This window comes from Parasteatoda tepidariorum, chromosome 9, assembly GCF_982258835.1.
Source record: "Parasteatoda tepidariorum strain Cologne lab strain chromosome 9, Ptep-v5.0, whole genome shotgun sequence".
Lineage (NCBI taxonomy): Eukaryota > Metazoa > Arthropoda > Arachnida > Araneae > Theridiidae > Parasteatoda > Parasteatoda tepidariorum.
Window position 1 is genome coordinate 104292348 of NC_141763.1, and position 12861 is coordinate 104305208.

The 12861-nt window shown below is 26.5% G+C and overlaps 1 protein-coding gene across 3 annotated transcripts in view; it reads right to left on the minus strand.

The window, feature by feature from the left end:
- LOC107439068 (serine/threonine-protein kinase/endoribonuclease IRE1) overlaps nucleotides 1–12861 on the minus strand; it is a 55177-nt gene that overhangs the window by 3912 nt on the left and 38404 nt on the right. For 2 of the 3 annotated variants that reach the window (XM_087152545.1, XM_087152546.1), the window contains exons 15-21: nucleotides 10521–10650; nucleotides 8794–8953; nucleotides 8483–8673; nucleotides 7864–8005; nucleotides 6168–6295; nucleotides 4281–4404; nucleotides 2460–2527 (exon numbers count right to left, since the gene is read on the minus strand). In XM_087152545.1, the coding sequence (XP_087008671.1) occupies nucleotides 2460–2527; nucleotides 4281–4404; nucleotides 6168–6295; nucleotides 7864–8005; nucleotides 8483–8673; nucleotides 8794–8953; nucleotides 10521–10650 (943 nt within the window). Of the gene's footprint in view, nucleotides 1–2459; nucleotides 2528–4280; nucleotides 4405–6167; nucleotides 6296–7863; nucleotides 8006–8482; nucleotides 8674–8793; nucleotides 8954–10520; nucleotides 10651–12861 lie in introns of those variants that run through there. The other variant, XM_087152547.1, reaches the window with a different exon arrangement.

Consider the following 12861-nt stretch of genomic DNA (forward strand, 5'->3'; position numbering starts at 1 on the left):
AAATGCATTTCAGTTTAGTGCATTTTGATATCCACTTGTCAGTAGCTGAAAAAACTATCAGGAAATTTAAGTTATTTATCTCCTCTTTTGTACTACAAATACATTTTTAAGTCAAAATCATTGCAATCTTTGATCTTTAGCTCACTTTTATTCAATTTCGAAATTGAAAATAATTGTCACAATGATTGAGAGTATTTTCCAAATGTTTTCTAAAAAATAAAATTTTAATACCCAAAATTTTGTAAGGTATTGCAGATAAAATATTTTAAAAAAATAAATACAAAATAACTTTCCCAACTTCATACTATTTACAAAATTAAGAATCTTAAGCAGCTCAAAAATTGTTCAAAAGTTCCATAATTACACTTATTGTATCATGATTTAATATTATACAAATAATACATTTTAAAACTAGTTTTTTTTTTTTTTTGAATTATGTGAAATACTCTATTAGTTTCGTTAATATTTTTAACTTATCAAAAAATTGAACCCCTGTGAGACAATTGATACATAATTTACAAGAATACTGTTATATATTATGTAATTGTATTGAAAATTAAAATATAAAGTATTAAAAGTTTCTTTAAGATTTCAAATAAAACTATGTATAAGAACTAACTTTTTAGAAATAACCAACGTTTAAATAATTATGGAATCTTATTCAATTTGGGTTCAACAGCACAAATCAAATCGGATATTAAATTTATACAAATGTTACCAAGGTACTATTTTAAACAATTTAGAAATCATGCTATTTTGAAGATCAGAGAAAATAATATCCAATTATCAAAGTATTGTTAAAGGTGTTAAATTATGCTTCAGAAATAAAAATGAAATTAAAGTCACCATATAAAACCAGAATTAAATTAATTATGAGATTTTTTTCAAATTGTTTCTCATAATAAAACGTTTTAGAGTCCTTAACAAAAGCAGAATTTGTAATTTACAATTCATATATAAAAAGAATAAAAAAATCACTAAAATTTGACCAATCGATTTTTGTTTTCTAAAATTATAATGTTACTCACTATAATATTCAATTTAAAATCTTATATCGCTTCAAAAGTTAACAAAAAAATGTAAACTAATTACAATTGGATAGAATTTTTTTTTCGTAAATTTAAACATAAATACAACTTTAATACTATCTTTAAAACATAACTATCCTCAAAATTCGAAATTAATAATTATTTATTTAGATAATGAATATAACATTTTATTCTAAAATAATTTCATGTGTTCAAGATCAACCGACACAATCCTAACTAAATATCTGACATGTACATCAAAAAAATAAGATTGAACTATTTATTATTAAAATGCCTAAATCTATTTTTGATTTTTTACAACTTATACGCATGCACATTGAACTTTTAAATTATAGCAGTAATCTCTCTGATAATTAAAAATCCGTAATTTTTCAAATATATATTTCAAAATTATAATTTTACATATGAATTTCATAAGAGTTTTCAATTCTCAAACTATTCAGCTTATCATACTGAAATAAATCGTTGATTTTATCATTTAAATGTAACATTTCTTTTTTCTATTATTTATAAATTTATAAGAATACCATAGATTTTATGTAACGTGAATATGTTCTCTTTTTATTATTAACTCATTAAAAATGCTTTTAATCTTTATTTTTTCAGTTTGTAAAATTGAGCGCAAATAATGCTTAAAATTTAAATCTATTCCTCAAATATTTTTAAAATAGATCATTGAAATAATTTAAATTTAAACCTTTTACAGGTTACAATGATTTTCAATATTCTAAAGAATAAAATTCGAACATTTTTTTGAAAATTTTAAATCTTGAGAATGCTGTTTATTAAGATTACATAATTTTGTTTATGTTACACTGTGCAAATGATCATTAAAGGAACTCAAAATATGAATTAGAACTTTTTTCTAATGTTTTTTTCTCTCTTTTTTTAAAAATTGTGTAACAATGATTCCTGAAAAAAAGAAGAAAAAAAAAACATAGCCTCTATAAAGAAAATTTACTGTAACAAAATTTTTAAGGAAGTGTATTTTTAATTGCTGATTTTAATTTTAGTATTTCTTGACACGAAATAAAACAAAAAATGAAGAATTTATAAAGTGAAGAATTTTTTTTCACTACAACCCTTCTTTGTACCTGAAAAGCCTTCAGATTAAAAAACTTAATACTTCCCATTATAAGATGAGTTTCTCATAGCACACTGCGAAAACTAGAAGGAAATTCAGCAACACATACTTTAAATCTTTAATATTTTAAGGAGATAGAAAATTTCAAACCTCAAGAATCAGCGAGTTAAGCAACCATGACCAATATTAATAGTGTTTTCAATTACAGTATAAATTAACAAAGAGGACAAAAAATATTTTATTATAAAAATACTTCAGCAAGGGTTTTCTATTTTTCTGCTCATTTCTTTAATTTAAATCATCATAGTAAAGAAAAAAATACTTACTTTGTTCCTCATAGCTCTCAATAAATCTCGCACTGAATGCCCTTTATATGTCCTAAATTTTCTCAAATCTGTGAAGATAACAACCATATGAATTTTAAAGCAAACAAAATGGCAAGAAAAATAGTGTATAATTTAAAAAATTATGCATAAAAATAGATTAGAAAGAGAGACAAATGAAGTATTTATTGAATTTCTTCTCATTTTCTGCATAAAAATAACTTAATTTATCTCAAAAGCATAATTTTAATACTTTTTTAAAAATTTGTTCTTTAATTTTGACTTCTTAAATTTGAAATTACAAACCATGAAACATCATAAAATGAGTAAAAGTTTAATAATTTTTCATTCAAAGATTTTTTGGTCTAATTTAAATTATTTTAACTCAAATAAAATCCTTTGAGTATCAGTGCACAAAGAAAATCCAGTGAAGAAAAGTGTAACGAAATTGCCCAAAGTGGAGTATAACATCATTATAATTGGCCCGACAGCCCAACCCCTTGTTCTGAAGATTTTTCCATATTGACTTCCAATTTGATAAGAGTAACAAGCAGGTGTAATTAAATTTTGGGTTAATGTGTTAACATAGAAAAATTTATTTATATGAGCTAAAGAATCATAATTATTCACAGTAATTGTGACCGGACCTACTATAGACAATCAAAAAATGCAGGCCCTAGAGGTCAATTATTATCTATTTTTATCAATGAACTCTGAAAATTGAGACTTTTTTAATAATAGTAACATTATTTAAACTTAGTTTTAATATGAACGTTTAATAAACACTGTTTAGTCAAAGAGTTATAAATATATATATATAGGATATATATATATATATTTTAAATTTCAATTATCTGATTCTTGATTTGATGTAAAAAAAATTTTATGTAAATAGACCTAAACAGGAAATCAAAAATTCTAAATTATTAAGATAACATCAGATTTTAATCTTATATTTTGATTAATTAACCAGAAAATCCAGACTTTTTTTAATCATAGCAATAAATACAAGGGTTGTAAATTAAATAGTGGCAACTTAACCTTGAAACTCACAGAAGGGCAGGCATGTGCAAATAGGATATGGGAGCGGTGAGGTGGCGCTGATGTCGATGTGTAGAGTGCAAAAAACAGTCAATCTGCTTTGAAGGGTAGTTGTTGTGTGGTGTTAAAGTGAGGAGTTTCATTTCCATCGCTCTAAAGCCTGTTTTCAAAAGACTTAATGACGAAATGCTTGAACCCATCGTGCTACTGTCCTATAAGGTAATGCATTTGCGCCACAGGCTTCCACTAATCTCGATAGCATTCTGTTGCATTTTTGCAACGGGCAACCTCAATTTTAAGCCACGATCGCTGATCACCTTTTGAAAACATGCTTTAGAGCAATGGAAACGAAACTCCTCACTTTAACGCCACACAACAACTACCCTTCTAAGCAGATTGACTGTTTTATCCACTCTACACATCGACAACAGCGCCTCCTCACTGCTCCCATATCCTATTTGCATATGCCCGCCCTTCTGAGAAAGTCTTTTTGTGATTGAGATACAGGTATAAAGTTGTTTTATTATCAAATTCCAATTCTCGATTATCTGAAATAATTACAACCAGAGCTACTACAAGTAATCCAAAAATTATGATAATTAGGGTTCAGAAATTTAAAGAAAAAGATTATTATTCAGTAAAGGCCCCATGTACTGCTGACTTAGAGCAGCGTATCATTAAAACTGAGAAAGAAAAAAATTATGTAAGAAAAAAAAATTAAATCAACTTCAGTTAACAGAAGTATTCTATGATAGAGGCTTATTGCATTTATTATTTATTTACCATTCTGTAACTCAAGAGTGATGTGGTCTCTCCAATCACCATCAAGGATATAATATCCATATTTCTCTAACTTCCTTACGAGGGAACTTTCGGAAGGTTCTTTTTCGATACGATCGCTCGTGTCCTGTGCATGATTAATACATTAAATAAACATACTTAAAAAGAAAACATAAAATAAGATATGAAAAAGCAGTAATATATACTTATTTTTTAATGTTACTCAAGTTAGGTAAAGGAGCCCAACAATCAATTATTTTTTAAGGATAATATCAAATATTATTAGTATAATAACAATAGGGTTTTAACAAGAGATCCAAAATACAGTTCTACTTTGTGGAAAACAGTTCAGTATTCACCTCTTAGTAAGTGGTAAAAAGGTTGCCCATCTAGTTGAGATGGGAAGGGTAGATAAGAGAAAAATATTGCTACTTAGAAAAACTAGTAATTGCTTCTGATGTAGTATCTTACACTAAACTGAATTGAATTTAGACTAAAATGTCCAAGGCACCAGTCAATCAGAAATACAATCTAAAAGTTGCTAATTTAAAGTTTTGTATACAAAAAGAAAGATTTTGCACTTGCATTTATTTATACATATGGTATTGCTATCTAGACTAATAAGAAATTTTTTTTCTATGTATTTTCTGATACTGAATCATTAAATTTGAATTAACAGAATAAATATAGAAGAAATTGTAGCAAATTGTTACTTTTTCGTACATTAAGACCCTGTCACTTATTAAACTATATCTTAAAATTATAATTATTTGTTCTTGTTTGGTCTCATCAGATTTAACATTAAAAACATACATTGGGAACTATGCATTCTTCGTCTAACTAAGAACAATCAAGTTCCTTTCCAACTCCCTCTCCCCAGAACCCCCCACCTGAAGTTGAGGAACATTTTAAGACTTATTAAAAGAAAGTTGTCCCGACTCTCAAGAATAAGATTTAGAGAAACTGGAAAAAGCAAAAACGATAATGGAGAAAACAAGATAACCCAAATCGATAATAGCAAAAATGTGAATCATTTTTTGTTAGAATGTTTTTGTTGTGAATCATTTTTGTTTAGTTTTTGTTAGAATCATTTTTTGTTTTGTTCAGAACGAGACTAGCTTTTGGTTTTGAAGGATTAAATTTGTTTTAGATGTATGATAAATGTGGATTCATAAATGAATGCTTTTTTTTATACTTGTTTGTTATGTTTTACATGTATTAAATCACATATTCAATTATACTATTGGTAATTTACTGAGTTTAGACTTAGACCGCTTGGTTGCTCTTTGACAAAGAGTATAAAATGCTGTAGAATTAATTTTTTTTAATGATATTTATTTCAAGAGGTATGAAACAATATTCAAACATTTACTGATAAAAAATTTTAGTATAAAAAAGTGCATGGAATATGTACGAAATAAAAAATCTATGGGATTAACAAAAGTGTAACACATAAAAGAATTTTGCTATCACTAATATAGCCATTCATAAAGTCAAAAAATGTATGGCAGATTATTTACCCAGTTGAATAACAAAAAATTTAAAAACAAATAACATAGACACTTACTAATTAGAATTAAATTCATCATTTGTAATTAGAATTAAAAAAACAAGAGCACTTGCTAAATGTTAAAATAAAATTAATAACTTTTCTTTGTCAAAAGATTCAAATACCTTAATAGAACAAACATATTGAAGGACATTTTTAAAAAAATCAAATTTGTGTAAAAAATAAATTTAATCTACTTAAACTTAGAAAAAAACAGTTTAAAGATTAAAGATATTTTGCAAAATCAAATTTATAAAGTTTTTAAATATTTAAAAGCTTAATTCTCAAATTCAAAAAAAAAAACTTTTATTAATTTGTTCATTCATTTTAAATGTGTGTACCTGAAAAAAGTTTAATCTTTTTTCTTCATTCCAAAACAAAGGATGTTTTAATACAGCTGCAATACAAGGCCTTTCAGATGCATCATACTTTATCATGTGTTCAATGAGATAATAAGCTTCTGGATTTTCTAAAATAAAAATTTTAAAAAAATGGCTTTATTATATCTTTTTACATGTTTATATTAAAAACAACAACAAAAAACTCTTTTAAATGTATTAAAATGATAAAAGAAAAATAGTATAAATATGAAAGGAGGATACATGTCGAAAATATGACATATAAAGACAGGATTTTTCAAAGTGTTCTGGGTTGCTGTGCTGTATCTGCAACTTCAAGTCTAATACTGATTCTTTAATAGTAATCTTTAAGGATCTTTTATAGTAATCTTTAAGGATCTTTAATAGTAATCTGAACCATCAAATGATTTAACAGCTTGTGAGCCGAATTTTTATGCACTGATTCAATAGAATTTTGAATATCTGTAAGAAATTAGTATACTGTAATAACTGATAAAAGAAATAATTATTCTCATTCCTTTTTGCTACTTCATACAGGTACAAAGCTGAGTTTATAAAAGTTGCTATTCGAAAGATAAAATTTCGCTTCAAAATATTTATCAAAAAATAAATGCAAGTAAATATGTCAATAAATGCCAAAAGCTTCAGTCACTGATTTGGAAAATTATAAACTGAGCTGCATGTTCAACTGTAAAATTAAACAAATTCCTTACAGCTTCAAGTGTTGATAGTACTTTCTCTTTATTTATAATTTCCCTTAAATTACTAACCCCAATAAAATTAAAAATAATTATTATCTTTTCGCACAAAATACAAATACAATTAAAATACTTGAGTGTATTTCAAGTGTAAAACAGTGTTAAGAGTCTTACCAATTCTTTCTATAGTTAATTTCAATATAAACATGAAACACACTTTATGTGCATTCATACCTATACAGAATACCTATATCTATACAGAATATGTATCTATTTTTTAAAAAATGAGAAATGCTTCTTTTGAAGACAAAGTTTGCTTTTAATATTTGAAGACTGATAAAAAATTTAGTCTCTAAAAAAAACATAACAGAAAACTATCACCGCTTCGGGTGCTCAATTTAAAGCGACAATTTGTTTAAGAGGCCAAAAACTATAGGACATAGAAACAGGAAACTAAAAACATTTGTGTAAAAAAAATACATAGAGTACGTGTCAGGATCCTGATTCCTCTCCCATGCATTCTATTGACCCCTGACCTGAGGGTCAGAGGGTGAGGGACACGGGAAGTGTCGTTCCCGTACATTGGGGGTGGAGCGAAGGACTTTAACTGGTGAGAAAAAGGATTTCTTTTTAGTATTAGCTTGAACGTAGTATCAGCTGGACTAAGAAAGAGTATGAACTAGAAGGGAGCAGTAGAGATCCGGAATTTAAATGTCATGTAGATTGTGTATATTTTCATATTTTATTTCTTACACATAATTAATCCAGAGAAAGTGTTCTTACATAAAATTATAATAATTATATATATTGTAAACAAAATTTTTCGGCAAAATCTCCACATTTAAGAAAAATAAATAAAAATGAATGGAAGGGGTGGTGAACAGAGCCAGAAGCAGGGGATGGGTATTTAAAGAAAAAGGTAAAATAGAAAATTTACAAACTTCACAAAACATGTTAGTATAGAAAAACCATGAGTTTACTTTCATCATCCAAATCTTCAAGAGAAAATTCTTCATTTAGAATATTGCCTTGTCTCCTGACTGGATGGCCAAAAGGATGTTTGCCACTGGTTAACACGTAGTAAAACACCAACCCAAGAGAGAATGTATCCACTGCAGATGTCTGAAGGGGGGAAAAATGTATATCATTAGCTAGTGTTTCTAATAATGAAATATTATATAACCCATCTATATATTATCCCAAAATAACACATTTAATTCTATATGCCTACACATTTTAGTACTTAAAAATATTACCCATTAAACTAATTTAAAAAAAGTCTTCAATCATTCAAGGTTGTCTGAATGATAAAACACTTTATAAAAGGAGGGAACAATAACTAAGCTTACAAAAATATTACAAATATTAACTCCTTACTAATAATTACAGCAATAATTTTTTTTTTAAACTACGCTATGCTCTAAAAAGAATAGGAAATATATAATTAGCTACTTTATCGTAAAGTGAAAATTCGAGTATCCATTTAGCTCAGCTAAAGAATTAGAAGAATATTTTAAAAAATAAAATACCCTCAATTCCATATTATATTTTTACATTAGCTGCAATAAGAGAAATGCTGAAAAAAAATTAATGGCTTACGGCTCTTTTTTCACCCAAAAGCATTTCAGGAGCAATCCAGCCTTCTGTACCGGTTATGCCAGAACGTTTAGAAAAAGAATGACCATTGGCCAGTTTCTTGCACATTCCAAAATCTGATATCAAGGCTTTCATTTCACCATTTGCATTTGGCATTGAAATTAGAACATTGTGGGGTTTAATATCTCTGTGCACTAAAGAAACAGTACAAATATATAAGAAAATAGAACATTCAATTTGACACAGTTTAAAAATGTGCTAAATAGTTTGATTAAAATATCTACTATATGTGTAAAGATGAAGGTTCAAAATACCTATATCTAAAGAATGTAGATGAGCAATACCAGATGTTGCTTGTTGAAGAAGAGAAATAGAATCCAATTTAATTGATTTAAAATTTTCATCTTCTATGTAGTCATAGAGAGTAGCGTGGCATAATTCTAAAGCAATGTATCGAAACTGCTTGTCTTGCTCCTGCAATTAAATAAAAAACTATTTGAAACAAGACCAGTCACATAAAAGCTGATTTCCAAATTAATCCGAGATTCTTTCTAATCTAAAAACTCCATTCTTTATCTAAAAAAATCCAAGATTTCTTTTTATCTAAAGAAAATATTAAAATAGGGCAACAGTAGTCTTGGTTTGGGACAAGAAAATTTGACTCAGATTACCCGAAAATAATTATGGATGGTCTTCCAGTCCAGTTACTGACATGCTATTTTAGTATTTGATACTTTTAATAACATTTTTTACTATATTTGTGAGCATAACACAATTTAAATTTGTAATTTTTCAGTTTATAATCACTACATTAACATTAAAAAAAAAAACTAATAGAGAGATGTAAATAGACCAATGAAAGTGTGCAGAAACTAGTCACTGGCCCAAGTGAGCAGTGACTAAATTCTTTATATTTCTAGCTCTCTCAATATGCTACAATGACAACATTGAATATTTCATTATAACTGATATTATGAAAACATTAACATTATCTACATACAAATTCTATTATGATGGAATATTAGATCTTGCAGAGGAAAAAAGTAGGTAATAATTAAGATATACAATAATTTTGCTTTGGCCCTCTAGTAACCATGCATTTAGAAAGTGACATTTTTGCAGGCAGTCTTACTTTACACATTGCAAAACCAGTTTTTCCTAGAAACATTCACCAAAATGTGTCTGTTTACAAAATTGACAAAGCATTAAATATGTCAAAACAGAAAATTGAATTCAAACGTTATTATGTATGAAAACTTTTTTTTTTAAGAAAATTGACAACCTTCCAAAAAAAATTATAATTCAGTGAATCAAGAATTGAACACTTAAACAATGAAAAAATTTACATGCGAAAATAAACAGGGAAAAGACTAGTAGATGTAATTTTGAGAAAAAAATATCCATTTAATTATTTCATTTAAAATGCTTAACATGCTTATTTGCCTTATAGAAAGTGGATATTAATAAGAAAAAACAATAAAATTAATTTAAAAGATGCACTAAATATTTCTTAGAAATATTCTCATTAAATTTTTTTTGCCATTTTTTATTTCTAAAATCTTTTTTCTTAAAAAAATATAACACAAAATAGAAATAAAATTGAAAAAATGTAAGTTCTAAATCATAATAAAAAGAGAAATCTTTTAATTTGCCAGATTTTTTAAAAATTATTTTTACAAAAATCTGGATAATACTTTTATATGAAAAAGCATTTCTGCATCACAATTTTTATAACTGAAATTGTAAATATAGAAAACAATTTTTAAAAAAAGAAATATTTAAAAAGATTTTTATGTACATACAAAATTTGATTTCGTTTAAAATATCTGCACAAGTGGAACAAAAGTTAGAATAATTTTTCAAGCTTCATGGACAACTCCCAATAAATGCAGGTTCGCTGCGTAGGTTCTTATTGACTTATAGGAATTTTGAGTTTATTGTTTTAAAACATTGAAAAACTCATATTTTTAAATTTAAACTTACAAAAGTAAAATTATAGAAATGCAGGTGACAATACTCAAAACAAAATGATCGAACATACCATGCAAAAGTATCGAATAACATTGGGATGCTCATCTGATTCCCTCAGAATGTCGACTTCCCGGCTGGCAAAATTAAAATAATCAGGAAGGATCCGCTTGACAGCTACAGAACGATTTTCAAATGTGCCTCTAAAATAATAAATTAATAATAAGCTCTAATGGATAGATTATACTAAATTTTAAGGTAGTTGTAATTTACTACTACATAACAACAGCCGACATTTCTACACATGAAAGTAATCAATTATAAGATTTGTATAAAAAAATAAATTTATTACTACAGTTCTCTATTACATATACATAAACTTAATTTTGCATTAGAAAGAGATTCTCTTCAATCCAAAACTTTCTACCATACAAAGCTATGCTTTAGAGTATTTATTATAGAATACTCTATATTTCTGAGCATAGGACAAGAATTATTGGATAAGCTTAAGAGGGGAGGTTGTTCTTATAATCGGATCTGTTAACTTTGCAAATTTTCACAAAAAAAACATTTCAAACATGAACACTTTTCCGCTGGTCATGTAGTAAATGTAGATTGCTATACACCTTGAAACAATACAGACATTAAGAACAGTTGAAAATAAAACTATTGAAAAGGAAACACTTAAAAAAGACAATAGGGTAAAAATATCTCTTAAATCATCAATGTTTGGGTGATTGAAAATAATACAAAAAAAAAAATCACAACAAACAAAGAAACTATGTTGGAAGGGCAGAGCAAAAAAAAAGTTGAGGAAGTTACCCACAAAGATGATTAGTCTTATTCATTTTATTTCAGCTTATATGAGTTTTGAATTTTAATTAAATTTTCATAAATAAAACATACTCTCGGTTCATGACCACTGGGCTTATATTTGAAAATATAGGGTACTATTTTGTAACTCGAGTAGAATTTTCAAGTTAAGTTCAATATTTTTCTCTAAAGATGTAAATGTAGTATTAACATAAGAGGAGAAAAGTGTAAGCACATCAAATACAGTCGATGCTCAATATAATGACCTCTTTGATTTAAACAAAAATGGACATTATAATAAGAGTTGATTATAACATAGGTACCCAAAATAAAAATACCAAAAATATTTACTCATAAATAAAATAAAACAGATATTTCTACCTAAAAGAACAATAAACAAATTTAGTCATCAACATGAAGTAATCCATATTTCACTTACAGTTCATAACCACCACGGATAAGAATATAAAAGTTCCTATCTTCTACATTCTTTCAAAGGAAAATTGAAAAGTTTCACATTAAAAGTACCAAAGCATCATAAGAAATAGTAGCTTAAACATTTTCTTTAAATTTTTTGCTAAATCAAATAAATGACTCACTGCCAAACAAAGCATTTTGTTTTAAAATGTAAAAGAATTATACACTTATTTCCAAAGTGATTATCACAGGGAAAAAATTTAATTAAATTTGGTTCCCTATATTGGAATGAATGGTCAAGTCAGGATTGCCACAGTAAAAATTGAACAAAAATAGTTGCTTTTAGTAGCCTCAAGCATGAAAATAGTCACCCAAAACTGCCTGAACAGGAACAAAAATGTATCAAAAATAGTAGCCAAATAACTAAAATTATAGCTTAATTATCAAATACTATGATTAGGACTGGGTGATGTCAGAAATTTTAAATCGTGATACATCGATGTAGCGATGTATCGGGATTCAGCATATGTTCAAAAATTACCTATGGGAAATCTTTAAATCAATCAAAAACAAACAAAAAGGAATAAATCTATTATAAAAGAAAATATTAATTCTAAACATATTCTACTGTGGCATCAATATCGTTGCTTAATTTTTCAATTAAAATGATAAAGAAATCAAAGTAAAAGCAAACCCAAGCTTTATTTCATTTTTCTTAAATTAAAAATGATTTAAGACTTATTAGTTTAAAAATAATAACACTGTAACAAAATATTTTACATACATGAATTAAAAATTAAACGGAAAAAAAACAGTGGAAAACAAACCAAAGTTCACTTTAACAATTTTTTTTTAATTATTTGTTGAGAAAAAAACCATGCTTTTGAAACATCATTACACCCTTTTTCATTTAATTATTTAAAGTAATAAAAAGTAGTATTAACTAATGATCAAATTCTGTACTTAATAAATGTAAAAATATTTTTACTTATTTATTATTATTTTCTCTTTGGAAAATAAAATCGAAGAAAGATTTATTTGTTTAAAAATCATACTGACTATCTAACAAATTATAAAACAAACAAGTATTGAAAGAATTATAACAAAAATTTAAAAAAAAATACTTTAAGTACTGATGTTAAATTATTAAAAAGCGTCAAAAAATTACTAAACTCTTTATTTAA